This window comes from Malus domestica, chromosome 11, assembly GCF_042453785.1.
Source record: "Malus domestica chromosome 11, GDT2T_hap1".
Taxonomy (NCBI): domain Eukaryota; kingdom Viridiplantae; phylum Streptophyta; class Magnoliopsida; order Rosales; family Rosaceae; genus Malus; species Malus domestica.
The window spans coordinates 187,251-215,167 of NC_091671.1; the positions used below are offsets into that span (position 1 = coordinate 187,251).

At 38.0% G+C, this 27,917-nt stretch overlaps 4 protein-coding genes and 2 non-coding genes across 6 annotated transcripts; 4 read left to right on the forward strand and 2 right to left on the reverse strand.

Annotated features, from left to right (window-relative positions):
* Nucleotides 1-1,009: 1,009 nt before the first annotated feature.
* On the reverse strand, nt 1,010-7,282 carry LOC103446964 (glucosidase 2 subunit beta-like). Its single transcript, XM_008386131.4, has 16 exons — nt 6,999-7,282; nt 6,790-6,906; nt 6,275-6,370; nt 5,775-6,014; nt 5,215-5,447; nt 4,830-4,922; nt 4,618-4,698; nt 3,660-3,951; nt 3,456-3,560; nt 3,260-3,361; nt 3,097-3,154; nt 2,910-2,978; nt 2,128-2,215; nt 1,794-1,855; nt 1,579-1,630; nt 1,010-1,503 (listed from the first exon to the last, which is right to left on the reverse strand). The coding sequence occupies exons 1-16, from the start codon at nt 7,147-7,149 to the stop codon at nt 1,441-1,443; spliced, it is 1,902 nt and encodes a 633-aa protein (XP_008384353.2). The 5' UTR covers nt 7,150-7,282; the 3' UTR covers nt 1,010-1,440.
* Nucleotides 7,283-8,795: 1,513 nt separating this feature from the next.
* LOC103446965 (uncharacterized) lies at nt 8,796-11,984 on the forward strand. The gene is made up of 7 exons (XM_008386132.4): nt 8,796-9,242; nt 9,439-9,515; nt 9,618-9,752; nt 10,153-10,207; nt 10,366-10,453; nt 11,405-11,503; nt 11,590-11,984. The coding sequence occupies exons 1-7, from the start codon at nt 8,938-8,940 to the stop codon at nt 11,728-11,730; spliced, it is 900 nt and encodes a 299-aa protein (XP_008384354.1). The 5' UTR covers nt 8,796-8,937; the 3' UTR covers nt 11,731-11,984.
* Nucleotides 11,985-13,191: 1,207 nt separating this feature from the next.
* LOC114819887 (small nucleolar RNA R12) lies at nt 13,192-13,279 on the forward strand. Its single transcript, XR_003767185.1, has one exon. It is a non-coding gene; the product is annotated as a small nucleolar RNA R12 (small nucleolar RNA).
* Nucleotides 13,280-13,386: 107 nt separating this feature from the next.
* LOC114819870 (small nucleolar RNA SNORD24) lies at nt 13,387-13,475 on the forward strand. Its single transcript, XR_003767169.1, has one exon. It is a non-coding gene; the product is annotated as a small nucleolar RNA SNORD24 (small nucleolar RNA).
* Nucleotides 13,476-21,359: 7,884 nt separating this feature from the next.
* On the forward strand, nt 21,360-24,565 carry LOC103429774 (TATA-box-binding protein). Its single transcript, XM_008367905.4, has 10 exons — nt 21,360-21,576; nt 21,900-22,022; nt 22,317-22,404; nt 22,744-22,815; nt 23,103-23,153; nt 23,393-23,437; nt 23,530-23,622; nt 23,985-24,086; nt 24,188-24,261; nt 24,352-24,565. Coding segments are annotated over exons 2-10 (648 nt in total). The 5' UTR covers nt 21,360-21,576; nt 21,900; the 3' UTR covers nt 24,353-24,565.
* On the reverse strand, nt 24,465-27,804 carry LOC103446967 (2-oxoisovalerate dehydrogenase subunit beta 1, mitochondrial). The gene is made up of 13 exons (XM_008386133.4): nt 27,296-27,804; nt 26,744-26,855; nt 26,591-26,626; nt 26,399-26,458; nt 26,244-26,301; nt 26,054-26,151; nt 25,837-25,926; nt 25,663-25,731; nt 25,446-25,532; nt 25,176-25,271; nt 25,012-25,089; nt 24,823-24,909; nt 24,465-24,727 (listed from the first exon to the last, which is right to left on the reverse strand). The coding sequence occupies exons 1-13, from the start codon at nt 27,496-27,498 to the stop codon at nt 24,692-24,694; spliced, it is 1,110 nt and encodes a 369-aa protein (XP_008384355.2). The 5' UTR covers nt 27,499-27,804; the 3' UTR covers nt 24,465-24,691.
* Between the last annotated feature and the right edge of the window lie 113 nt (nt 27,805-27,917).

Sequence of the window (27,917 nt, forward strand, 5' to 3'; positions counted from 1 at the left end):
ACCTGTAATACGGACACAATAACATCTCTAGTCGTCCTTGTGTGTTGAGTGTATGTACTAGCTGTTAGTTTCTGACCGTAGCACTTATCATGTGACTGACATGTTTATATGGAAGGAGGTCAAAGTTTTTCTGCGTGCGTTGAAGAGCAGAGTGCATTGCAGAAACACAAGTGGAAATGTGTTAGGAGGCTTACATCTCGTCTCCTGTCTCGTGCGGTGCTTATTTCAGCACACCTCCATTTGATTCGATTGTGACTCCCATCCGCAAGAGAAATTTTTAATTGTGATAGGAACATAAATGGTAATAGAAGTTGTGAGAAATTTTATTTTTTAAGTTTTTAACTTTTTAACACATATGTCTCACCATTTGTATAACGACACGTGGTGTATCATCATGTATACCGGTCACACTGAAAAATATCTCCAACAGCTAACTCACAAGTCGCAAATAAGCCCTATTAATTATTAAGCTCTCAAGATCTGGTTTGTCTCTGAATCCAAAACCAGCAAAGTCCTCTATTCAAATTCCTATGGGCACAATTGGGCAATTGGGCACGCAGTTATGCGCCGTGCCGTGGTATGGATGTACGGTGTCCCAATTTTCGATACCAATTGCCTTTCTCAATTCTCAACGTCCCTCTAGTCCTATCCACCAGCAAAGCACATAGATATATAGTAACACAGAAAGGAAAACACCATTCACAAAACCAAAACCAAAACCAAGTAATGCATGGTCACTCAAATCCAATGTTGGGTGGGTGACTATAAATTCTCGGGTTGTTCGGTGACCAAGAGAACTAAACTCTTACCTCAAAAAATAGCCATGTTAGGTTATTGAGGAAGATGATTATCTCCGAATCCACTTTGTTAGGATACTAAGAATCCTCACATCCTAACAGTTCATCATACATCGTGCGATCAGTTTTTGTCAAATACTATTTGTATTTAATTTTAAATAAAAAGATCAAATGATTAATGATTGCACAATACACGATAAATGACTAAGATATGAGGACAAAATGGATCCAGATGGAATCCAATTCCGGTTATTGAGACACCGCCCCCTTTTTATTGCCATGTCAACATTATGATCCACTTTTATCTGGTGGGTTCATACTCAGTTGTATATAAAATCACAGGGACTCGTCAAAATACAGAAATTTAGATCATACAACTACAATTATATATATGTTATATAATCATATGATATTGGAATTACTACTACTCTTAAGCTCATTTCAAAATTGTATCAGAGGATCAATCATTTCATATCACTTCGTGCTGCTGAGTCAGACATTCCTGTTAAGGGCTTCCTCATCAAAGCATCCATCCACAACCCCTATAAATAAATTTCAGGGTACACTACTGGAAAATTGCTTGAAATCCTTCAAATCACTTTGCGTAAAAGGCCACGTTGCAGGGTAAATCCGTCATGACCATTTAAAGTTCATCGTGGCCTTGTGGTTCTTCTTTGTTCAATACGACTAATTTGTGTTGCAGTTCCTGTCACATTTTAATCCCATTAGACATTTCAATGCTACAGAGCAACAGTAAACATCACTCTTAACGGAACAATACCTTAAGTTTTTCCTCTACGCAAAGCGCTGGTGTAGATAACAACGCTACGTACCTGTCGCAGGAAACAGAAAAGTCAGACCCAGGTAATACCACTACACTACATATCCACAATGAGAAATGAGAAACTCTGTGTGTGTGTGTGTGTGTGTGTGTGTGAGAGAGAGAGAGAGAGAGAGAGAGAGAGAGAGAGAGAGAGAGAGCTGAGCGTGACTTACTCGCAACGACTTGGTTCATCAACATCAGCAACCTCATTTTTCAATCCACATCTAAGTCTGACCTGAAGATAAAATAAGACGTGTAAGACTGCATATCAGAATAAAAATTAAACCAATAGTTATGTGACGTTTGTCTAATTTTCAGCCAAAATGTTAATGGGCAGTAATACTGGTTGTTTATGGTGTCTATTAAAATCATAACCCACCATTGTCTTACAAATTAGAATTTACCATTCTATAGTCTCATTTCTAGTTCTTCATGGAGACTATAAATGTGCGTTTCATAAATGACAAAATCACAGCATAATATATATAGAAACGTGATGATAACTACCTTCAAACTTCTATCAGGCCCATTCCAGCACTTATCACCATTTGCAAAGACCATGACTTTGTACGAGTCCTCAAATTTGTCCCAGCTCCTATTTTTCCAAAGATTATATATAAAAAACAGTAAGAAAATTGAAATGCAAGAAACATATGCTCTCTCAGTCTCTCTCTCTCTCTCTCTCTCACACACACACACAGAGGTACCTGTGATGGTGACATCATCAGTGTCAGATGCTTGAGTATTTCCTAAGAGAATGCCAACTGAATCTATAATGTTTGCGCCAGCATAGGAATGCCAACTGAATCTATTGTGTTTGTGCCATTATCTACATCAAGCTGCTGCTCCACACCGGGACGCAGCAAGACATGTTCAATTAGTTGGACTTAAAATCCAATGATCTAACCTTTTCCAAAATGACTTGCCAATTGAAGGCAAGGCCAACAATCTAGAAACTAATTGCGACAATGGACAGCTAAGATGTGGTGCTTGACATATAGCAAGGATCTCTTAGGAGTTAGGTGGAAGAAGAATAAAAGGTGCCCCACACCCAGAAAAAAGAAACATCTAACCCCCAAATGTTTCATCATTCTATGATTAGTGATAACATGAACGCAAAGATGTATTCCAATTTCGAACCAAAATCAACCCCTTGACAACTTGAGCAAACCCCTAACCCTAAGAGCTAAGAAAATGGTAGATGCATAACTTGATCTGTGTTTCTGTCCACCAAAACAACACCTCCTTTTCTTGTATGACATACATAGGAAGAAAAAGTGGACACCTACCCTAAACGGGTTGTAGAGTGGCCCTCCACCTGGGAAGCTTGTTTATACGGGCATACTTTGTAAACATACCTGAACAGAGAATTTTGCATGCCCAAAGGTCAGATACATCAAACATGAAATTTCCTACAAAATCAAAATACAACACCAAGACATTTGAATGCTTAAAAAGTAAGACAAAGTTCGTAACTTATTCTGCTTGCTTTCAAAACAACGATCATAGAATGAGTAGAACTCCTTATCTGGTCCTGTAATATCAAATAAGAGCTCAGTTTACGAATGCCTAGCAGATAACCAACTATGCCATAAAATAAAATAAACGTACATAGAGATGCAGCTCAATAGATACTAACCAAAATCATGTTTTAGCTTTTTTGTCAAGCTTGATATTCTTGAACTTATCTTAGACAACTTGGCACTGGATTCGTCATACTCCTTGCGTATACTAGCAGCCTCTGAAAAACAGACAAGGAAAAAGATCTGAAACATTCATATGTTCTTATTTCTGTAATCAAGCACTTAATAACATCCAATTTTTTTACTGACTACCTGATTGGTTCACTGGAGTTTGGAATAAATTAACAGCCTGTAGAAGGTTCCACACAGTTTTTTGTATCTTCTCCAACCAAGATGGAGTACTTGAAGTTGTTACATCTGAAAACAGTTATGTAATACATATAAGGAGCATAATAATCCAATGAAACAGCTTGGGTTGTAAACTGATGAACACAAGTCCACCGAGCAGCAGCATACCTGAAAAGTCTGAATCAGTGTCTGACTCGTATTTGTAAGAAGAATCAGAATCGCCGTGATCCTCCTCTCCAAAATCATTATCTGCCGCTTCCTCCACATCTTCGTCGTCATATTTTTGGTTGTCATCATCTGTTTCTGAAGCATAGCCATCATACTGCTCGTGAGTGTCTTCTTTTACAGCATCAACTTCTTCTCCTTCCTTTGTGGTATCTTCACCAGTCCAACGAGAAGCAACACGGCGGCCTAACTCTTCCCTGGACAATGACTCAGTCTTTTCAGATTCATCCTCACCCTGCAGAAACATAATCAAGCAAAAGAAAAAACCCATTAGCTCCTAATAAAAGATACCAGCTGGAACTATAAGAAACACTTGGAAGTTTTTGGCTAGTCATGATTTAATTTCACAAGTGAAGAACACAAAATACAATATCAGATAAACTTTAACGCTTCTCACGTTAATATACTACTACAAGCAAAACATAAGATAAAATCCTTGAAGCCCCTTTAAAATATGTATTGTTTTGATGAATATGATGAATATCAACAACTTCAATCTTGTCGTACCCAGTGCACAAGGCTAATGCAAGTATTTCTGCTTGACTTCATTTTTCTTATATATAAAAGTGTTAACAGAATAGGAAAAGGCCATTTGGTGGCACATGCAAGAAAGAAGTTTCTAATTATTTAGTATTGATACAACACACTTTACACCTTGTAAGTTTGGAACTGCCAAAATGTGTGCCATACCATCACCAGTCTAAACCTTGATGGACTACCTACATGTCTTCATGATAGACCTTTTCCCTTTAAAGAACTTAATAGACGAAAGGGTGTTCATAATTTCGCATAGATCAGGTCACCACACTATGTGAACTCAATAGGTGAAAAGAACTAGTGAAGGATACCTTACAAATCAATTAATAAGGCAATCAAAGAGTGTGCAGCTATAAGCTATTACCTCATCAGGAGGCACCTTGCTTCCAGAATCAAATTCATTTTCAGATATAGCAACAGGCTCTTCTTTCTGCTTTTCTTCATGCTACATTGAGACAAAAGCAACTTTTATGTCCCGATAAGATATCGTAATCTAACATGTAATGCAAGAACTGAAAGCTTCAACTGGATAGATTTGTCTTTGTCGAAGAATATTATTTCAAAGTCTTGGTTTACCTGTTCTACACTCCCAACCAACGATCCTTTATGTTCAGGAGTATTACTATGATCATCTTTAGCAGCTAAGTCATCATGGTTCTCTGCTGTATCCTATGACAATGCTGTCAATGTGAGAACTAGTAGAAAATAAACTATTTCAACTACCAGTGAGCTGTGGTTATGGTCAAAGACTAATTTCAAGTAACAGAACTTATACTTATTTGTAATTTTTGTACATGTACATGCATGATTTCAGTCAAATGAATTTAATCAGCAGAAATCCATTTTTAATGCAGATGAAGAATATGTATCTTAGTTTAAGACACTTGTAACCTACATATTTATTTGCAAATTTCTCCAAATAGCACTATACAAAACAGCCCGTGTAAGCAATTAAACTAACCTGAGAAGAGTGAGAACCCTCCAAATTCCCAATTTTCTCTTCATACGTACTTTCTGTACGTCTGACTTCCCCATCAGAGTTTTCCAAATCCTCACTACTGTCCTGCTTAGCTTCCTCTTCAATTTTGGTTTTTCCTTGGTTAGCTTTCTCTTTGGCTTCTTTTCTCTCCTGCTCTTCTTTTTCTTTCTGTAACCGTTCCTTCTCTTCTGCCTTCTCTATTTGTTCTTTTTGTTCTACACAACAGGTGAGGAGAAAACAAAAACTGTTATGACATTTAACCATTGTATTACCAGATAATAGGAGAGATTTAAGTTATTTACATTTATCAACCTCAGCATCGGCACAACAGTCAATGACTCAACATGCCTAGAAAATGCATAGAGAGGAGAGAAGGGAGAAGAAAAAAAAATCTTACATCCATTATTCAAAAGTGATAAGCCTTTTCTTTTTAAGAATTTGCCAAAATTATTAAATTCCCACAACAGAAAATATATTGTCTTAGAAGAAGAAGAAATAAGAATAACTTTGTAAGAATAGGACATGACAAAACAGAAGTATACCTTTTAGCTGGTCAACAAGCTTTTTCAGTATTTTCTCCTCACTTTGCAACTTTGATAGTTCTGCTTCATCTTTGGCCATAGCTATTTTGGCTTGTTCAACTTCCTGCTTTCGTATAGCGACCCCCTCTTGGTAAGTAGAAATCTTCTTTTTGAGCTTATCTCTAGCCACTTTCCCAGCCTCCCAACATGTATTTGGGCACTTTACTTGACCATCGTATTCATCACTCCCATCACAGCAGTCTGCAGATTGCAGACAGGGAACAATGCATAACAGATTAAATAAATCAGCCGGGTAAATTAATTGTTTGATTTTTATGTTAAGGAATGGAGAACTGGTTTTCTTAAGAGGTAACGTATCAACTTTATGAGGCTTTTTTCTAAACCTCTCTTTCCCTTTGCCGACTCGTCTTGCAAAAATGAAACACAAAAATGCAGCATGTCTGTGATGGTGCTCATAACAAATAACTTGTGCAGCTATTTGTATTGGCACAAACACTTACCGCAAATTCCATCATTCACTCTAGACGAAAATATCAGGAGAGGAGCGTGTCCCACATTCCGACAATAAAATTTTCCAGCTGGGCAAGCAGATGTACCTGCAACCCCCCAAATCCAAGTTCAACCATGAGCGAAACAGTACATCAAGTCAAGAAACTTAAATTAATCAGACACGTAAAACCACACCGAATTCTAGCAAGGAGTTAATAGAAAGTTGATCGCTCTGAAACAATATATACATTGAGAGAGAGCCCCATTTGGCTAAAACATTGTATTAAAGTAAGGAACAACCAAATCTACAAGTAAAAATGCGAACAAAAGACCATTTGTTATTAGAATTTGCAATAGCTAGGTAATGGCAACTGATAGAAATTATAGCAATATCAAATGGAAACCTGTACAAATTACAGCAATGGAAAATGGTGGCAAGCAGCTCAAAAATTAAAAAATATATATATATATTATATTCAGAAAAAAAAAAATAAGAGAAAGGGAAAGAGGAAGGAATGAGTAGTACCAGGCTCGTCGGTGCCGTCAGGGCAATCGCAGAAGTCGTCGTTGAGCTGAGCCCTGCTGAATTTCTTGGATCCATCTTTGCACTTTATCACTTCCGAAGATTTGTAGTATATCTCATCTGGGAATTCCAAACCCAAACTCAGATTTTTAGAATTTGTTGTTTATATATAAAATGAAATAATAAAATATATTGAGAAGGAGTTGGATGACCTTGGGGGGAGATTCCGAGAAATTGATTCGTGGTGGGAGAAGAAGATGCTGATCCAACAATTGATATTGATATTGATTCGAGGGAAAGGGAGAGGACACACAGAACGCACAGCGCCGCTGCAATGAAGCTCGGCTTCACTTTCATCTTCATCTTCTTCCTCAGTCCTCAGACGGACAAGACAACCAGAGAGAAGAACGAGAGAGAGGGAGAGAGAGGGGCCTTTTCGCTCTCGATTGTCGATTCGATTCAACCAAACCACCACCAACTTAACGGGAGTTAGGCCCGTTTGGGATTGAGGTGATTTTAAAAAAAGTCATTGTGAAAAAAAGCTGAGGGTCATTTTTGTGTTTGTTAAACTGAAAAAAAATGGCTTATTTTGGAAGCTGCTGTGAGAATAAGCTGAAAATCAAAGGAAAAGCTGAAGTTGCTATTTGCTGCTTTGAAAAAAAGCCAGTTTTTTCAAAGCACACGGAGCTACAGTGCTCCTTTAATGAAAAGACACACTATCATCCTGCTTTTTTTTCCAAAAGCACTTTCACAAAAAAGTTTACCAAACACTCTACTGGCTTTATTTCACAGCCGCTTATTCTCACAGCACAGCCGCTTATTCTCACAGCAGCTTTTTTTCAAAGCACAGCAATACCAAACCAGGCCTTAAGGTTTTACCAAGAGTTACAATTAACTGTAAACTGTGCAACTTATTCTATTATAAACTCTTCATAGCTTCAAAAAAATAAAAAAAAATAAAAAACTCCTCAAAGCAAATGTTAGGGGCAGTCACGGTACTTTAGGCTATGTTTTTTAGTAAAAGAATTCAAGCCGCAATGAATTAAGATCAAGTTATTAAGAAATAAACTTAATGAGAATAAAATATTATGCAAGAGGAATTTGATCTCATCTGTTAAAAATGAATATTACATTAATAAAGGGATTGCTTTAAAACATATAGCGTTTAAGATTTTAGTGTAAGTGACATCTTTATTATAAACAAATTGAAAGTATGTCAGTTGAAAACTTTTAATTTTCTTTGTTAATGAAAGAAAATTTTCATTTGAAATTCCTTTTGAGTAATGTTTGTTACAATGCATCTGTAATTTTTTTTTTTTTTTAACAAAGCATTTGTAATATTCTAAATAGCAGGTTTTTAGGCTGTAGTCTTTGAGTAAGTATACTAGTAGATTTATGATTTAGCCACCAATCCTAATGGTCCTTGGACTTGGTTAAATCAAGTATCATTAGCAAACAACAAAATCTCACCTAAAACATATGCAGTTTTATCCTATTACAGCGTTGGATTACAATTTACAATGGTACATAGGTACTGATTTTATACAAGATTTAACCATTATAAAGATTCATTACTTTTTTTCTAAACCAATTAGTGTCTGTATTGTGAAGTAGAGTGTGCGGCAGCAAAAAGAAAGGGAGAAAGTTGAGTAATTTATGTGATAATGTTTTTAATTATTTGTGTCTTTTTTTTTTTTTTTTAAAGGGATAATTGTAGCAAGTCACGATTATCCATTTTTTTAGGGGCTGAGAAAACTCACAGAAGCATTTCAGCTTCTCCATTGCCACATTGGAATTTGAATCCAAAACCTTCAGTTTTTAGTATAAAGGAGACCTTGCAGTCCATCATTTACCATTGAACCACCCGTTCATGATTCATTATTTGTGTCTTTACTTAAGCAGGATTGCGAGTAATACAAAAACTAAAAGAGTAAGATCTTTTAAATGAATCTGGATCCTCACCGGATGCTAGGAAAATATCTCATCTCATGTTTTCCCTTTTTGTTGGTAAAAAGTTTTTAACTTCAAAGAGTCAAAAGACCAAAACCCCTCCCCGCAAAATGGCTGAGGTCCGAGGGGAGATACTTATACGCTAAATACAGGGAGAGGCGGCCACGTTATCTAAAATCTCCCACAGCCTGAGGCTCAACAATGGAGGGAAGCTCGCTTCTCAGTCTCGGCTGCTCCTCTTCTTCTCCCCATTTAAAACCTCATTTCTCTTTCTCCTCCTCTTCTTCCTTGCTCTTCGGAAAATCCCACCTTCTGGGTTTAATCCCCAGACCCTTACTCGCCCACAGCACCCTATCACTCCCTTCCCCTCGAACCGCCCTCCGCACTTCGTCCTTCCCTCTCGACCAAGCTCTCGAAAAGCCCAGCAATGGCTCAGCAGATACGTTGCCCAAGATTGATAAGAGTGGCAGATTCTGCAGCCCCAGAGCCGCCAGAGAGCTCGCTCTGTAAGTCTCTCTCTTATCCTATCTTTTTAATTACTTATTTATCTTCCTCAGTTACTGCAAACTAAACTAAACCCATGTTTGTTTCTTGGAGAAATAGTGAAGGTAAACGAATGATTTTCAAACAAAAAGTAGTAATTTTGGGAATTGTTTCATTTCCAGCCTTAACCAAGTTTGTTTTGGCTGGATTTAAACGCAGGTCGATTGTTTATGCTTCTTGTTTAGAGGGTTCTGACCCAATACGTTTATTTGAAAAGCGAATAAATGTCCGTCGAGGTAACTATCCCCTGGTTATAGTCTTAATGTTTGTATATGAAGCATTGAAACGTTCAATATGCTTGTGTTCTGAATTACTCATCACACCTTTTCTATTCCCAGAACCCGGGTATGAATTTGACAGGGCATCATTACTTGAATATAATCCCATGAGCTTCGGAGGACCCCCTGTCACAGTTGAAACTGTTGAGGAAGCAGATGAGCTCCTGCGCAAAGATGAAAAGGAATCTGCAATTGGTATACATGTGACAATTTACACTTCACATGCCTTTCCATTTTAAAGTTGTTTGGATGTGTTAAATATCACCGTCGTCCTTTCTGTACCAATGTGGTTTATATGCAATCATTTTAGTTGTTTGGCTCACACAGTTTGTCCTAGAACTTGTGATGACTGATTCTATAACTTAACGGGGCCTTTCTCCCAGTTGTTGGGTCTCATGAGCTCCAACTACCCCTCTAATCAAAATTATTGTGCAACTTCAATGCTATAATGACCTTTTCTGTAATTTATATGTCTCAGTTATTCATAACTTCATCAAAATTGAGTTGATAGTGCTTTTACATTTTGCTCAGTTTTCCACTTTATATGCAACTCCTATTTCCGGAGTAATAGTCTGTGTAATTTTTCTCTTCTCAGAAGCAGAAGTTCTTGCAGCTCCTCCAAAATTGGTATACAGCAAACTGATTTTGCGGTAAACCATCCACTCTATTGATCAAAATTTCACTTTGTAACTATTTGATGTAGCAAGTGGAGCATATCATTTTTTTGTTTTTCTTCCCAACATTGTTTATTGAGGGTGACAGGAAGTTGTGGAGAGACCAACTAATTTTGTCTTTCTTTTTGTTACAGATTTACAAGGAAACTTTTGGTTGCAGTCATGGATAAATGGGACAGTCATGTGCTCGTTATTGACAACGTTGCCCCTCCAAATTGGAAGGTTGGGTACACCAATAAGCTTAATACATTTTGTTTGCACATTATCTTTGTTGAGTTTTGTAGCTCCTGAAGTGTATTACTGGTTCGTGCTTCTTGTAATACACTGGGGAGAGAGGGGGGGGAGGGGCTTAGGTTGTGCGTTACTTGTTTGTGCATTGACTATCCAGGTTTTATACGCTTTTACTTTTCTGGGTCTTTATTCTTTCTTTTGGCCTGCTTACGTGGGGTCGTTTCCATAATTAATGTGTACACTTGTTCTTAATCGGCTCAAAGTATAAACGCAATATAGGCATCGGTGAATAGTTGGTTTCCCCGTCTTTTGGAAAGGACAATTAGTATCTGTATGCCGCCAAAATGAAGCAGGAGTTCTGTTCTTTGAAATGAAAAGAAACAAGGAGGTTGATGCACTGTGATTGTCCAACCAAGTTATACTATTCATTAGTGTTTCACATGATGGCTTTTGGTCATGGTGCTACTGGTTGTGGGGTGTGTCTGATGTTTGCTCATGGGCTGTTTACCTCAATTCCCCCTTTAGGATTTACTTATTGTCTATTCTGCTTTCCAACGTCAGGCAAAAATATGGAGGGTGATACCAGGCAGATGTCCATTAAAGGCTTTAGTTACCTAGAGCCGCATCTTATTTTCACGTAGGTATAAATGAACTTACATCTAGTTCCAGATAAGGTGGGAATATAACACATGCTTTTTGGAGATTGGGCGTTTCTTAATTCAGTATGTTTTCATAGCACATGTTTAGTACTTGGGTAGCATTACACCATTATAAAAAATATCTGTTTCATAAATTGCTTGTCTTCTAAACAAGGCACCAAATCCGGTTCATTGTTTTTTATTTGGGTGAAAAAGGATATTATTACAGAGGTATTGATATTTTACTTCCCATTTTTTCTACTACGTACAAATGTTTTACACCATGTTCATCCGTAATTTTCAGGATGAGCCAGCAGGCAGAATATTGGAGCTTTGCATCCTCCACTTGGCAATGTCAGAAATAACAGTGCTCGAAACAAGACACCCGATTGTCATTAACGAGGTATGATGTTGTTTACTTTCATAACTTGTAAGTATACTTGTTTTGCCATAGTTGCTTGGTTTGATTGAATATGGCATTTTGTGAAGGCCGTAGATCTTGCTAAACGGTTCTGTGATGGATCAGCACCCCGTATTATCAATGGTTGTCTTAGAACATTTGTCAAACAAATTGAAGAAGCTGGTGGTCTAACTCGGGCTCTGGGGTATAAACAGAATGTGGTCACTTGATGAATGAACTTGTCTTGTTTGCACGTTTTCGGACAGTTGTTGGTAGGCTGAAGAAGAGTGTCAGTTTAGGAGTAATGCATTAGTTTGTAGGTGGTGGAAAACATTGAAGGGGAACGGAGGCCATAGAGAGAGGCGGGCAAACCAATGTTTTATAAATGATGTACCTGAAACTGTAAGAATTATTCATATTAAGTATATGATAAATGCTGTAATATTCGTGTTCAGATATTACGTATAGGTTTTTTTAGCCAAAATAGTCTCTGAGATTGGCATAACTTCTCACTTTAGTTTTTGAAATTTGAAATTTGAAATCAATAGAAGTAGTTCCTGAGTTTGTTTACCGTCAATCATTTTGGCACTTCCTTGAAAAATTATCTTAAATAAGAATAAAAAATGATAAAAATATCCTCAATTTAATAAACAAGCTCATGAATTACTTCTATCGATTTTTAATATCATGACCAAAGTGCACTCTCAATAACTATTTTGGCTAAGAATCCTTATGTATACGATAATGTCAAAAGTAGACTAGTTAAAGTTAAAACGTTTTGTCAAGACACCCTGAGCACCGTTCTGCGCTCCCATGACGATGAGACCCCCTTCTGCGTTCCCATGACCGCGAGACCCCCTTCTTCGCTTGCACCACAATCCAGAGCAACTCCATGGTGGACCACCGAGGCGATGCAGCGTCAACAGCCAAAACTCAATAGAAACCACCCTTCCTAACTACCACCTCCCTTCCCGTTCCCCGTCTCCCTCCATCTAATTTCAAAGATTGGGAAGAATTGCAGAATTCAAAAGCTTCAGAATTTCAAAATCCCAAACATAAACGAAGAAATTAAAGTCAATAAGCCCCCAATACCAACACAAAGTATATAAGAACAAAGGAGTTATATGAACTTGATTTTTTTTTTTTTTTTTTGAACAATATGAACTTGAAAGTTAAAAGAGAATAAAACTAACATAACGATGCACGGAAAATAAGATTTAGCTAAATCTCAACCGTTCACTCATAAAAAAATGATGTAGTGAAGAGAATCTGCTTATACAAGCACAGCATCTGGAGGCCCAATACTTGCATTTAAGGGCCTAATACTTGTGGGCTGGGATGAGTTGTCCATTGGGTTTTCGCGAGAAATCAGAGAGAGGTGGGATGAATAGAGAGCGGACCGCCGCCTCCCCTATCTTGTTTTGGAGTCGTCTAGGGTTTTGGTTGTACCAGACCCTATAAAAGGAGAAGGAAAGCTCACCAAAAATACATTCACTTCCAATTCACAGACACGACTGGTTGCTCTTGCTGGAGGCTGTACCCGCCTTATGCCTCCTACTCCTCCGATTTTCCTTGTTTCTTTATTATTTCTCTTTCGGGCTTTTATTTTTCTTTAATTTCAAAGTTATATATTTTTTTGTTTCTGCAAATAAATTGTTTGTTTTTGGAGGGAGTATTGATGGATTGAAGGATGTAGAATGATGAAAAAAATCGGACGGATTCCCAATGATAACATTCATTCGTGTCTGTATGATATTAAACCAGCTACTTCTGACTACATCATTCAATCATTCCCCTTCATTTCCTCTTTTTTTTTTGTTTTTAAAGATTTGATTTGAGTCTTACTGTTGTTGTTTTAGAATTATTAGGAAGAAATCGTAGGGGAAGGCCGGTGATGTAGATTGGTATTTGCTACTCTTGATGGGAAGGGATCCTTCCCATCTGATGAATCTTATCCACCAAGATCTCTGAGGCCTTTCTTCTCTCTCTCTCTCTCATTGATTTCATGTTGAATCAGTTGAAACAAACAATTCTACAGTATCGGAGCGAAGTTGATTATCCTGGATTGGATTTTGTTTCCGGAATGAATACTAGTTGTGAATGTGTGATACAGAGAGGGGGCCAAAGTAAATTTGGAACAGAGAGTAAGACGACAGAATAATTTTGACAAACGCTACTGCCATAGTTGAAGAAATGGTTACCAAAACCCTAAATAAACAACTTAAAATAGATGGAACTTAAGTTTGATCCAATCAAGAAGTAAAAATGGCGAGTTTGAATGCGGAAGTTCGTGCCAACCAGTAAAAATGTTGTTGAACTAAGTTTAAGTTTTGAGTTCAACAATCTCATTTTGTTATATTCGTCTGAGAGTATAACCAGCACATCGAAATTTGTTCGATCCCACCAGAAGAAATGTCATCTAATGAAGAAAAATAAAGATTTGTTATAAAATATATCAAAGTTAGAGAGATAACCTTTTATATTGAGTGGAACGAAGTAGAGATAAAATATCACACTATAATTAAAACATAAGGAGATGGCAAATTAAAGACGGAGGAATGGATGATATTATTGATCTGTTTGTTTTCTATCTGTTTTTTCGTATGCTTTGATTGCATTCGAGTGCTCTATTTATAGAGCAACTCAAACAACTGTATTAATTGCATATGGACATTTACAGCATGCAACCTTTGACAAACATGATCTCCTGCATCCAAAGTCACTTTCTATTTACATGAGTATTGAAAATGTGTATCTGTGTGGATTGAAAACTCTACCCAATGTTTTCAATTTCTATGTGGGCATTCATTACCCACTATCTTTTTCAACACTCCCCCTTGGATGCCCACATATCAACATCAGTTGCCTCGTTAAAACCTTGCTTGGAAAAACCCAGTGGGAAAAAACCATAGCGAAGGAAAAAGAGTACAACTTTACCTGGATTGTTGATATAGTGTTAAGTATGCTTATGTTGCCTCGTTAAAACCTTGATAAGAAAAATCCAGTGGGAAAAATCCTAATCGAAGGAAAAAGAGTACAACATGCATGTATCATGGATGCTCCCCCTGATATGTATCTCCCCCTGATTCCGCATTTTCCAAACTTAGTTGTTTTGTAAGTCGACGTAATCCGATACTTTGCACTAACTTCTGAAACGTGCACTTTGGTAGAGACTTGGTGAACAAGTCTACCAGATTTTCATTAGAACGGATTTGTCTGACTTCAATAACTTTAGCCTTCTGAAGCTCATGTGCGCTGAAAAACTTTGGAGATATGTGTTTAGTTTGATTGTCCTTGATGAATCCTTCCTTCATTTGGGCAACACAGGCTGCATTATCTTCATGAATGACAGTTGGATTATCTGTCTTCGAAGTTAGACCACATGAATTCCGGATATGATGGATCATTAGTCTTAACCAAGAACATTCACGACTTGCTTCATGTAAAGCAATTATTTCTGAATGATTTGAAGATGTAGCAACTGATGTTTGCTTTGTTGAGCGCTATGAGATTGTTGTATCTCTATTCTTGAACACATATCCAGTTTGTGAGCGGGCTTTATGCGGATCAGAGAGGAAACCAGCATCTGCATATCCAACAAGGACCTGGTCATTTGTGGAGTTCTTTGAGTAGAAGAGACCCATATCTGTTGACCCACGAAGGTATCGCAATACATCTTTGATACCCTTCCAATGACGGATTGTTGGAGCTGAGCTATACGTGGCTAACAAGTTGACTGAAAAAGCTATATCTGGTCTAGTACATTGTGTTAAATACAACAAAGCACCTACTGCACTCAGATATGGTACTTCTGGACCAATGACCATTTCATCATCTTCTTTTGGACGGAATGGATCTTTCTTAATGTCCAGAGAACGAACGACCATTGGCGTGTTGAGTGGATAAGCCTTGTCCATACCAAATCGCTTCAAGATTTTTTCAATGTAAGCTGATTGGTGGACCAAAATTCCACTAGCACGTTGCTCGATCTGCAGGCCGAGACAATATTTTGTTTTTCCAAGGTCTTTCATTTCAAATTCGCTTTTCAGATATTCAGCAGTTTTATGGAGCTCTTCAGGAGTTCTAACTAGGTTCATATCATCAACATATACTGCCACTATAGCAAATCCAGAGTTGGATTTCTTAATGAACACACAAGGGCAAATTACATTGTTAATATACCCTTCTTTGATCAAATACTCACTGAGACGATTATACCACATTCGTCCAGATTGTTTCAGCCTATACAATGATCGCCTTAATTTGATCGAGAGCATACCTCGTGGTTTGTTACTTGTTTTAGGCAACTTAGGTCCTTCTGGGACTTTCATGTATATGTCAGTATCTAATTCTCCATATAGATACGCAGTGATGACATCCATAAGTCGCATGTCAAGCTTTTCTGAAACCACTAAACTTATTAAGTAACGGAACGTAATTGCATCCATTACAGGATAGTATGTGTCCTCATAATCAATTCCAAGTCTTTGTGAAAAGCCTTGTGCAACGAGTCGTGCTTTGTATCTAGCAATCTCGTTTTTCTCATTGCGTTTCCTTGTGAATACCCATTTGTAACCCACGGGGTTTACATCAGGCGGGGTTTGGACTACTGGTCCAAAAACACTTCGTTTTTCCAAGGAATTTAATTCTGCCTGGATTGCATCTTTCCACTTAGGCCAATCTTGTCTCTGTTTGCACTCATCAACAGAGCGGGGCTCAATATCATCACTTAATATGATTTCAGTGGCTACTGCGAATCCTATTAATGCTTGTGACTGATAGGGATTTTTACCACCTGCAAAAGTAGGGATAAAAATGCTTGCAAGAGTACAAGGTTATAGCAGCTTAAGCAATGTCATTTTCCACAGGGATTGTTTGAATAATTTATGTAAATACCAAATCTTAATTAATTATTTAAAACAAAGATTGAAAAAAGTTGATTTTATGACCTAGAAGATTAAAAACGAATTTTAAATTAAAACAATTAAAGAAATTAGCAAAGTAAAGAAAACAAAGGAAAACGTTTTGAAAACCAAATTGTAAAAGCCTGGGTTCTGCCATCCCCTTAACAATCCTATGTAAATTTATCAATTACTTATAAATTACACATGCAACTTTGAAGGTTAGGTTTTCCTTATGCATATTCTACTTGTGGCATTCAAGCTAGAACATATATCAAACATGCAATCCATCTGTTGTCACATCCCGGCCAGGGGCGGACCACTTCCCGGGCCATCTCCACCACCGTAGCACGATATTGTTCGCTTTGGGCTTACCATTCCCTCATGGTTTTGTTTTTGGGAACTCACGAGCAACTTGCCCAATCAGAGAAGAAGAAGAAGAGGCCGAATGGGGAGAGGAAAGAGATGGGCTAGACCAATCAGAGAAGGGGAAATGAGGAAAGGAGAGAGGGCGAGAAGCGGAGGAAGAAGAACAGAAATGGGTTTTCAACCCATGACCCGCGCGACCCAGTGGGTTTTCCACCCATTTCCGTCGAAATTTCTTCACTTTTCCGGTGAGTTACTTCAAACCGTCACTTGGAAAACCCTCTATGATCTTCCATCTTCCTATTACACCCCAAAAATCAAAGAATTTGGCCTTGAAATTGGTTGAAACCGTACGGTGTGTGCGGTGGCTTAGTGTACAAATTCTTCAAATCTTGAAATGTTTTCTTTCAATTACTAACACCATTAGCATTCCCTTATGACCTGGAACAAAGCCCAAACATTAGTTCGAGCATCGAAGTGGTTTTGGAGGTCGAATTGAAAACACCCATTTCTAGGGTTCTTCACGGGTTTGATGGAATTGGAGCATTTCCAGGACAAATTGGCCTTGGCCTCAGGTATAAAGTTTACTTTACTCATTGAGATCTTCATTTCTGTAAATTTTGGTAATTTTTGGAGATAGTTGGATTTTCCGGCGAGCCGGAACGGCCGACCGCCACCTGCGGCGGCCCGTGCGGTGGCGCGTGGCCAGTGGCCCGCCAATATCATTCTTAGCATGTGTTTAATGTTCTAGGTTCAGTTTTGATAATGGATTGACGTAAATTGAGTAATTGAACCTAAGTTCGTTACGATTCGTGGTTAGGTGAAAATGTGAATTGACGATCCGACCGTTGGATCTTCACCAAACTTTGTTACGTTGTAATACGTAATATTTTTGGATTATAGGAACTTACGGATTGGGAATCCAATTACCGGATCTTCCGAAATTGGAGTTGTAAGTTCATAAAATAGAATGTTAACTGTCACTTGGTTTTGACAATTGACGGAGATCCGACCGTTGGATGGTAATGAAATTTTAGGATGTTGTTCTAGAGATATATTGTGGACCTCTGGAAGTTATGGATTGGAAATATGAGTTGCAGATCTTCCGAATCGAACTACGTAGTGACATGTTTTATATAAGTTATATATTCTATCAATACGATTTCTGAGGTTTGATTTGATGTTTGTTCTAGGCACCGATCGTCATGACGCCTTGATGTGTTCTGCTAGGGAGTTGTAGGGTGAACTCCAGTTGAGTGGGCAGTTTTGTTTTCCGTATATACCTATATAAATTAGATTTGTCCCAGGAAATCAATTTAAGTGAAATGTGAGATGAAATGCGATATGAAATACCATGCAAAATATATGCCTAATTATTTATGCATTAGTAATTGCATACATGCATGATTGGTGCTGCGGACGCACAGGTAAGTGTCAGGTAAGTTCATAATTTAAATTATGTAATTGTTGAGTTGATATGATTGAAAGCTCATAAACCTGCACACTGGTGATCGTGATTTAGTAGAGATGATTGAGGCCTGTATATATAGTCACCCCCGCACCATATGCTCACAATTGGATCCAATTTAGGTGCATGTCGTACAGACCATTAGAGGTGATTCCAACATGTCGTATAGACCATTAGAGGTGGTTCCGACTCGTAGGTGACTAGCGATTTATCGCATAGCTATCAGGAGAGGATAGCATGAGCATAACTATATTTCACCCAGTTCAGTCGCACAGACTTTTTCAGGGGTTCCGACTCGTGTGCAGTGTAGTGCCGTACAGATCACTTGCGATGACTCCGGCTAGATAAGATTGATTATGAGATATAGATTCAGCCATACATGCCACTATAGGTGGATCTGGTTGACATATTATTTTGCATGAGTTACTTATATGATTTGATGAGATATATATTTTTGGCATGGCATATAATTCACATATCACTACTTCTGAGTTTTGAGACAAGTATACGTGTTACATATTTCTAGGAAAGTATACGGGTTTTACAGCGAGAGGTTAACGTTTTGATAATGAGATGATTTTCGAAAAACTTTGTTTTACTGACCTACTCAACTTTGTTTTGCGCCCCTCCAAGTTCAAGATAACAGAGCTTTGGTGGCCACGAGGAATCCAACGGTGTTCTGACAGAATTCACAAAAGTAGGACTCACCCTTGGGTGTTACATCTTAGTAATTGTATCTTTAAAGCTTCCGAACTGTGTAAATGGTTACGTCACTCTCATGTGACGGTCAGCATGCCCTCATTTGGGACGGGGTGTGTCATCTGTGGCATTCAGATTAAATATAAACATGCATGACTCATTACGCTTTGTGAAAACCCTTTGAAAAACCATGCAACCCTTAAGACGTGGCATTTGCCTAGGTGAAATTACAATTATCAATCACAAGAAGCAATACTCAATTCCCTGGTGGCATTCCAACCGAATTGCATCCAATTACTTATTAAACATACTAATGGTAGCTAAGCACTAAGATATAGAGACAGTTTAAAACACGATGATTAATAATTCAAAGCATGCATGCATGCATAATATCATAAGCAATTAAAAAAATTACATATTCATGCTAAGGCTCAAGGTATCGCCCTAGCAAATGAAAAATTAGTTACAAACAACCATAAAACAAAAGGAATTTTATTGAAATAGAAAAAAAAAATAGAAAACACCTAGAAAATAAACTTGAAAACCCCTTTAGAGTAGTGTGTGCGTTTTTTCCTCCCCAATGTTGCGTAGTAAACCCTAATGGCTAACAAGCCTTATTTATACTACTCTAATTAAAATCCTCCTAGTAAAAGGTCTTAGAATAAAACTATAGGAAACATAATAAAATAATAAAACAGAAAATAAAAGGTTTCCTATTTAAACTAAAATTCAGACTTCTCAGAAAAGAGCTGACTCTGGCTAGATTGAGATAAGAGCTATTGACTTAGACGTACAGGCCACAAGAGGTGGATCCGGCTGACATATCAATTGCATATGCGATGAGATACGAATATGTCGTACATATTTATATGCTAGCAATGATTAATGAGATATATGAAGAGATATGGATAAGTCGTATAGGTCACTAGAGGTGACTCCGACTTATAAGCTAACATATGTGATGAATATGTGATGAGCTAGCATATGCGATGAATATGTGATGAGCTAGCATATGTGATGGATATGTGATGAGCTAGCATATGTGATGAATATACGATAAGCTAGCATATGTGATGAACTAGTATATGTGATGAGATATGGGTAAGTCGTACAGGTCACCATAGGTGACTCCGACTTGCTTACTAGTATGAGTTATTAATCACATGATTATTTGATATTGCTGACAAGATGATGTATTGTGGTATATTTATGATATTTTCTAGAAATTATACAAATGTTGTAGCGAGGGATTATAATGTTTTATATGGGTTTTATTAAAATTTTATTTACAGGGCCACTTGGTGGAAAAATCCCAAATTTTGATACGATCAAGCTAAGTGACTCACAAACGTCATTCAACTGGAATTACTCCAAAATTCGTCCATTTGGTCCTGTTTTACTCCGGAGGAAGTCGAAAGTCCTATATTGAAAATATAATTCAAAGTATCAAAATTCTTTCAAAATATTAACCAAAATATACTAAGATTAGGGTAAAATATATAATATAAAATCTACTCATCACCACTCACCTTTGTCTTGTCTTCATCCTCCAGGTCTTATTAGATGAGCTTTCTTATTGTCGAAGATTCGTGGCGATTCTTAGTATTGGAGATTATTTCGAGGGTACGATTCTTAATTCACTCTTATGTTCTTGCTTATGCTCTAACGTCACGTGTGAAGTGAGTTCATTCCCGCTCACCGGTGCACTCTTGTATTTAGGCACTCTTAAGTTTAAATTTATTCACAGTTTTCCACATCATCACACTTTATGGCTTCGTCACCTTCCAGGTGTCGGCCAGCACAGCTCGATTCGGAGTCCTAGTGGACATTTCGGGTCGGGGTGTGTCGAATTAATATTAATCCGATTCGAATTCGACCTGTTTACAGGTGTAGTGCTTGACCTCAAATCTTTATTTTAAACATTTTTTTCGTGTCCTCGTATATTTTGGATTGGATTGGAGTGGATTGATTTATACTTTGTTGATTGCACACATGCGGATTAATCACCGGATTCTTTGGATCCCTACTCTACAGTCTACACCATTTCTTTGGGATAGAGCTTTGGTCTCCCGTGCATTGGGCCTGAGCAATCCTTTAGCTGCCTGTTCGTGCATTTATCGGCCCATTATTCCCCTTGGGATAAACACTCTCACACCAAAATATAACAATTGGATCCGGATCCGAATCCGAATCCGAATCCGAAGCAGAAACCGAAGCGTAATATGGCGGTGAATTTGCACGCACTGACCGACCAAAGGAAACAAAAACAGAAAAGGAACGTGGCAGATTTCTATAAGGCCTTGACGAACGGACCATGTCATCGAAGCAATGCCAGATGAGATTCCAATAATGGCCCTCGTAGCTGGTTGAAAAAAGCGGGTGGGCAAGAGGGCATTACGGGGAACTACATATATACAAGTATTAGGGTAAAAGATGCATTCCAGATCCACACCAACACAAGACGCTCTCCTCCTCTCTTCTTTTTAAGCTTCGGAATACAAATCTCTTGTATAAAACGGAACACCTATTCAAAATCTTCCCGCTTCTCCTACTCCTCCTCCTCCCAAGTTCTAACCCAACTCCTCCTCCTCTATTTCTCGATCTATCGATTGATCTCGCGGTCGGATCTCTGCAACCAAAAGGTCCGATTTCTTTATTCAAACTTTAAACTTTAAACAAAACCATCCTCCTGATATGATTTCTTTTTTCCCCGTACTTAAATCTCGAAGATGATCCGTCCTTTTCATGTTACTCAACGATAATTATGGAGAATCTTTGCCCCAAAAATAAAAAATAAAAATAAAATAAAAGATACTAAAGAATCATACCCGAAATCCCAGAATGCGTGTATGTGCGATGGCTGGATGGCTGGATATATGTATCAAACTGGCTTGGTTGGTTTGTATAATTTAGTTTGTATGATTTAGTTTGTATGATTGTGTGATGGATTGTGTATAATATGTAGAATGGAGGCGCAAGGTCTCAATCAGTACCAAGTCAATAAAACAAAGGGAATGGCAGAAGAAGGAAGCCATCCAGTAGTAGTAGATCTGAGCAAGCACCCTTCTGGGATTGTCCCTACTCTCCAGTGAGTTGTTTCTTTCCACCTCATCAAACTCTCACAATTCAATTTACACAAGCTATTTGCTTTCACTTGCAATCAGTTATCGTAACTTGTCATATAGTCAAGCCGCCAGTTTCTGCTGCGTCCTCATCCAGTAATATGTTGAATTATGTTGGCTGTGCATGATTAAATGACCGATTGCGATATATTTGCAAATTTATTTTGGCTGTTGTTCGTCGTTTCTCTATTTAACTCATCTTTCTCTGTCTCCACACTTGCTTGTACCTTTGCTTAACAAGGTGTTATCTGTGCTCTCAGGAATATTGTCTCCACTGTCAATCTGGATTGCAAATTGGATCTTAAAGCCATTGCATTGAAAGCTCGTAATTCTGAATACAACCCAAAGGCATGTGATGTTTCGAGCATAGCTTCCCCTGCTATCTTTCTCCTCCATTCTTTTACCTTTCTTTTGTTCAAGAGCTATAATATTTTTTATACTATGGATCCCTTTTGCGGAAGCCTTTGTTTAACAAGTGCATTAAAGTTCGGGTAGTTTTTAGTTCCCTAGGTCTGTGTAAAAACAGATTTTACTGTTTAGATGGAGCGCAATTCAGTTCCAATTTTATATATTTAGATGCTAGAGTTGCTACAATATCTATTTATATATGTATACAAAATCGGTTTTCCTTGTTCAAACTTCATAGTCATCTTTATATTGCATACCAATTCTGTTGTATCCTTGCAGCGTTTTGCAGCTGTGATCATGAGAATAAGAGAGCCGAAGACCACTGCCTTGATATTTGCATCCGGTAAAATGGTAAGTCTCAATTTCCAACCAAGGATCTTTTTCCCTCCCTTTTTCTGTTTTTCATCGACTTCTATAGATTTCTGCATCTTATTCTTTGATTTCTAATCATTTCAAATGATTAATAGATGAGGGTTTGTTTTTTTTATGGTCTCCCTCTCCCTCTCCCTCTCTACCCTTTTGTAGTTGATAAATTTTATGTCTCTTTGCGATTTTATGTATCTCTCTTCCCTTTTCAAATCATGCTAATTAGTCCTTCACACTCATGTTAATGCTGGCACATTATTGTTGTGGTATAGGTTTGTACGGGAGCTAAGAGTGAAGAACAATCGAGATTGGCAGCACGAAAGGTATTCTTATTCCTTTCCACAGTTACCATGTACATTTATATATGGGGGTAGTTTTGGATGTCCCATTGTCCATATTCTGCCTTCTGTTTGAAGTTTTATCCAAAAAAGGAAGAAGCCATTTTGGTGTTTTCGTTTAAACCATGCAGCTCTAACACATGCAAATAGCACTTCGGTAGATTTTAAATATGGTGTAACATGTCATATTTACACAATCTTACATGACCCTCTTTGTTCTTCAGTATGCTCGTGTCATCCAGAAACTCGGTTTTCCAGCTAAGTTCAAAGTACTCTCTCTCTCTCTGTCAAACACGCACATGCTTTATGCTGTGCACTATCACTTATTAAGTTTTTAATCTGGCTTCAATTTGTGGTGCAGGATTTCAAAATCCAAAATATAGTTGGTTCTTGTGATGTAAAATTCCCCATAAGACTTGAAGCCTTGGTAGTATCCCATTGTGCTTTCTCCAGCGTGAGTTTTCTGGCTTCATCCTTGCGTCTGTTTTAGCAATCATATTAAAACTGAGTATCTTTGAACGAGGTTTCTTATTGTTGAGGGTCCAAAGTTTCAGGGAAGGGTTTGTGCTGGAATCCTGATAAAAACTAAATTTACTGGACGTAACGTTAATAGTTTACTTCAGCCTATACATCTCTCGCATTTGGTGACTAATGAAATGCATTTTAAGTTTGTCAAAAACGGTTTCTACTTTCTACTTTTCATCATTCTACCTAATCTAGTCTAGTAGGGAATTTCTTCTGGAAACAATTGTTTGTGTTGCTAATCCTGAAAATTTCCAGTTAATCATCTGAAAGCGTTTCTGTTGTGGTGGCCAGTATGAACCAGAAATTTTTCCAGGCTTGATATATCGAATGAAACAACCGAAGATTGTGCTCCTCATCTTTGTGTCCGGAAAAATTGTCCTGACAGGAGCGAAGGTGATAATTGCACAATGCTTCTTTCGATGTTTGAATTTTCGGTTTTATATTTTATTATGTTTGTACATCATCTGGAGACCATTGTCATTTCGATGATTCAGGCAAGAACCGAGACGTATGAAGCCTTTGAGAACATTTACCCAGTTCTTACAGGATTCAGGAAAAATCAGCATTGGTATGAAGTATGAACTCCAATCAAATTTCCTGTACAAACACCAATTATGCTTTTATAACTAATGTCGTTTCATCTTCAAATTGACGGCAGACTGTTTCTGGGTAAGCACAAGTCATATTCTTGGGGCTGAATGCTGCGGAAATTGGGCAAATTGCCTGGGTTGAATTGTTGATAAGAAGATTGTGCATTGTTGGAGTAGCCGATGAATATAAATTTAGACTCTTGGTTCTGTCTTTTGTTTATTTTAGTAATGTGACCTTACCTTTAACAAAATGCAAAGTAAACAAGTAGTTTTTAACACAAATCTCTCTCTCTCTGTGCTGGTTTTTTTTTTTTTACATATTGATACTGGTTTAGATTGAGGAAGAACCGAAACGTTTATTTCCTCTCTCCACCGTGTGCAAGATTAGATGATAATGGGCTCATTACACTAGAAATTTACGGTTGATTTGATTGCATCCAATATCTGCATCCGAGGAAGAAAGAGAGAGAAAGGTTTACATAAGCACAGAGCCAGTATCAAAAGCAAAAGCCACGGTGGAAACATCTCGAATGACTAACCTTGTTTTTGGTGGGCATATAAAAGGGCTCGAAGATGAGAGGGAAGGGGGTATCCAAACCGCAGACTCTTGCAACAGGTGCTTCTAACTACACAACAGTTCAAAGATAAAGTTATCAGCTGCCTCCACGACCTTAGCAAAAGTTAACCACCGAAACATCTAAATAGAACAAATAAAGGCACGAGAGTACCCTTAGGAAGCAGCGTTCAACAATTGAAGCGGATATTTCAGCACCAAATCCTCCAGTAACTGGCGCTTCATGACTTATCTACAAAAAAGGGCAATCGATTCGTCACCAAGAGTGCACCAACCGATTTTCATCAAGTGTCCTCTGTAAACAGATACCATACTTACAAGAAGCCTTCCTGTCTTTCTGACAGAGGCCTCCACTGTATCCTTGTCCCACGGTAAAAGAGTTCGCAGGTCTATCAGTTCGCAAGAAATTCCATCCTGAAAATTCCCACTACACTATTTAGCATTTATTTTACCTGTAAGGATGAGATAATTGTATCCTTGACAATTACATAAACCTTCGCCGCATAAAATAGACAACACCAAATCAAATGTAGTGATTACACAGAGCAGAAAGGGAATAATATTTTCTAGCAGTCGGAAAAAACTTACTTTTTCAGCTTCTTTACAGGCCTGTTCCATTACAGATAACTGAGCTCCCCAACCAACAAGCGTTATATCAGTGCCCTCTCGAATTACCTGAGTATCGCAGTTCCAATTTTCAAGTATGAAGTTCCATCAATTATATCAAAACCATGACCGCAAGTCTCGTTCTTTTTTCAAACATTAGAAACTTGGACTACAATGGAACTAGGGGGGTAGTGTGTACCTCTGCCTCTGATAAAGGCAACATGTAATCATGCTCAGGAACCTCTTCTACTGATAATCTGTATAACCACTGAAGCCCGGGTTGTTTTTGTAAAATTTCAGATCAAATTTTTTGTCAAATTAATTTTATTTGCTAATGGAAAATTAATTTATTCTGTAACCAAAATTAACCTACCTTTGGTTCAAAAAACACAACAGGATTTGGATCACGTATGCACGACAGCAATAAGCCTTTTGCTTGGAGTGGACTTCGAGGGATGACCACCTATATGAATTTTTAGTACTCTTTAGATATCAAGTTTTTAGTACTCGTTCAAAGAAAGGATCGCAAAAATGCGGCAAGGGTTTGTGGGGGCAAAAATTACAAAGTGATTGAATGGAAGAAAACATACTTTGAGACCAGGGGCATGACAGAAGAAAGCTTCAGGAGATTGTGAGTGATAATGTCCACCGTGGCCGACAGCTCCATAGGGGGCTCTTATTGTTAAACCTAGTGAGTAATAAAAAAACCTCATAATGCGCAAATAACATGTGGGAAGAAAAAAGTACGGTTCACACACGATCAAGAAAAGGAAGTTTCACCTCCACAATTAAATTGATTTCCACTTCGGTATCTGAACTTTGCAGCTTCGTTGACAATCTACAAGGTGAGATTCACCCAATTAATTATCATTTTTCATTTGTGAGGCTACGAGGCTATGACTGAACTCAGCACTGAAAGGAATTGGGATGCATGCCTGATCAAAAGCTGGAAAAATATAATCTGCGAATTGGATTTCTGCTACAGCTCGATTACCCTATCAAGTCAGATGAAAACAAATGTAGTGAGGTTCGTGCCTATAAGATAAGATAAAGAACTGAAGGTAAAATTTGAATGGAGGTACGTATGATTGTAAAGGTCACGTGTAAGACTAAACCTTCATACTTACCATAGCTGCTAGACCAATGCCAAATCCTACAATGCCCTGGGTGTAAGGACAATAAGGGAGGTTATCAAGTTGACAGAAGACATATTTAACAAAGTGGAAGGGAGGGATACATGGTAATTTGGTACAACGGAAGACATAAAGCCCGCCGGGTACCTGTTCACAAAGAGGGGTATTAAAAACCCTTTGTTTACCGAAGCGATCAGCTAAGCCTGTTGTGCAGCGGAAGACCCCACCAAAGCTCACATCTTCTCCAAATACATAAGAACTGAGAGTGAAATGAAAACAATGAGTCAAGTGATTAACCCATATGCTAGGCTAGGCGGCGCACAAGAACAATGAGGTAACTGATCGATCCAAAATAACACTGGTGCATCGAAATCTCGCATGAACATCTGTAAAATTCAAGCGGTGAATTTTACCGAATTTGATATTTTTCAGCAAAGTCAGTCGAAGTTGCAAAACTCGTGGATGATGATATACAATTGTTTACAGTGGAGTCGATAGACCGAAAGCAAAATAACCATCTGATCTAAGAGATAAGATCACATCACAATCACATACGATTCAATTAACGAGAATAGTTGAATGAATGCAGAGCAAAGCCAATTCAGAAAACGATTAAAAACACCGCAGATCGAATTCAGTCCAAATTATGAAGCAAGCAAGCAGATACAACAGGTAGAATTGAAGAAGGAAAGTGCTGACCGAGGATCAGTTTCCAAGGCGATGTGGAGCGCTTGGTTGATGGCAGAGTAGAGGTTCAATGATTTGCTACCAGTGCCACGAACAATCGTTCCATCACCGGCGGCGGTGGAGGAGGAGGAGGAAGAGGAAGAGGAGGTTGCAAATGGCCTTCTCCTGGCAACTCCAAGCCGTTTGACCAGTCCTCCAAATCTGCTCAGCCCCATTTAATCACTGAAAACAGAGAGCGAGCGAGCTCAATCTCTTAGAATGGAAGACTCAGGCGAAAAACTACACCTTGATAATGATGATGATGATGTTACTGCAGTTCCATCTTCCTCTTCCTCTTCCTCTTCCAAGCGTTGATCTTATCTCATTCACTAATCATGCTATTGCTTTTTTTGTTAGCTAAGATTTCATCTGGTGTTATTATTTTATTAATTTTTACTGATAAATTGGAGTGAATCCATCCACAGTACACGTGTTCAGTCAGTCATTCATAGTACAGTATGAACTTCAAGTCAACCTCTTCTACGCCAACTTAAATCGGAAAAGGATCATAATCGGATCATTTTCCTGACGATGTTAGGATTATATGATCATGACCGTTTATCGTATATCGTGTGATTATTTTTCGTTAAATACT

What these genes read in the sequence shown, in the direction of transcription:
- LOC103446964 (XM_008386131.4), bottom strand. Translation starts at nt 7,149, where the DNA reads ATGAAGATGAAAGTGAAGCCGAGCTTCATTGCAGCGGCGCTGTGCGTT. An exon ending in AGTGAATGATGGAATTTGCG is followed by an intron (nt 6,015 to 6,274) that starts GTAAGTGTTTGT and finishes TGCAATCTGCAG; the next exon opens with ACTGCTGTGATGGGAGTGAT. An exon ending in GATGAACCAAGTCGTTGCGA is followed by an intron (nt 1,631 to 1,793) that starts GTAAGTCACGCT and finishes TTCCTGCGACAG; the next exon opens with GTACGTAGCGTTGTTATCTA.
- LOC103446965 (XM_008386132.4), top strand. Translation starts at nt 8,938, where the DNA reads ATGGAGGGAAGCTCGCTTCTCAGTCTCGGCTGCTCCTCTTCTTCTCCC. An exon ending in TGAAAAGGAATCTGCAATTG is followed by an intron (nt 9,753 to 10,152) that starts GTATACATGTGA and finishes TTCTCTTCTCAG; the next exon opens with AAGCAGAAGTTCTTGCAGCT. An exon ending in ACCCGATTGTCATTAACGAG is followed by an intron (nt 11,504 to 11,589) that starts GTATGATGTTGT and finishes CATTTTGTGAAG; the next exon opens with GCCGTAGATCTTGCTAAACG.
- LOC103429774 (XM_008367905.4), top strand. Translation starts at nt 21,901, where the DNA reads ATGGAGGCGCAAGGTCTCAATCAGTACCAAGTCAATAAAACAAAGGGA. An exon ending in GGGATTGTCCCTACTCTCCA is followed by an intron (nt 22,023 to 22,316) that starts GTGAGTTGTTTC and finishes CTGTGCTCTCAG; the next exon opens with GAATATTGTCTCCACTGTCA. An exon ending in GTTTTCCAGCTAAGTTCAAA is followed by an intron (nt 23,438 to 23,529) that starts GTACTCTCTCTC and finishes TTTGTGGTGCAG; the next exon opens with GATTTCAAAATCCAAAATAT.
- LOC103446967 (XM_008386133.4), bottom strand. Translation starts at nt 27,498, where the DNA reads ATGGGGCTGAGCAGATTTGGAGGACTGGTCAAACGGCTTGGAGTTGCC. An exon ending in ATACCCCTCTTTGTGAACAG is followed by an intron (nt 26,627 to 26,743) that starts GTACCCGGCGGG and finishes CCTTACACCCAG; the next exon opens with GGCATTGTAGGATTTGGCAT. An exon ending in ATATGCCCACCAAAAACAAG is followed by an intron (nt 24,728 to 24,822) that starts GTTAGTCATTCG and finishes CCTCGGATGCAG; the next exon opens with ATATTGGATGCAATCAAATC.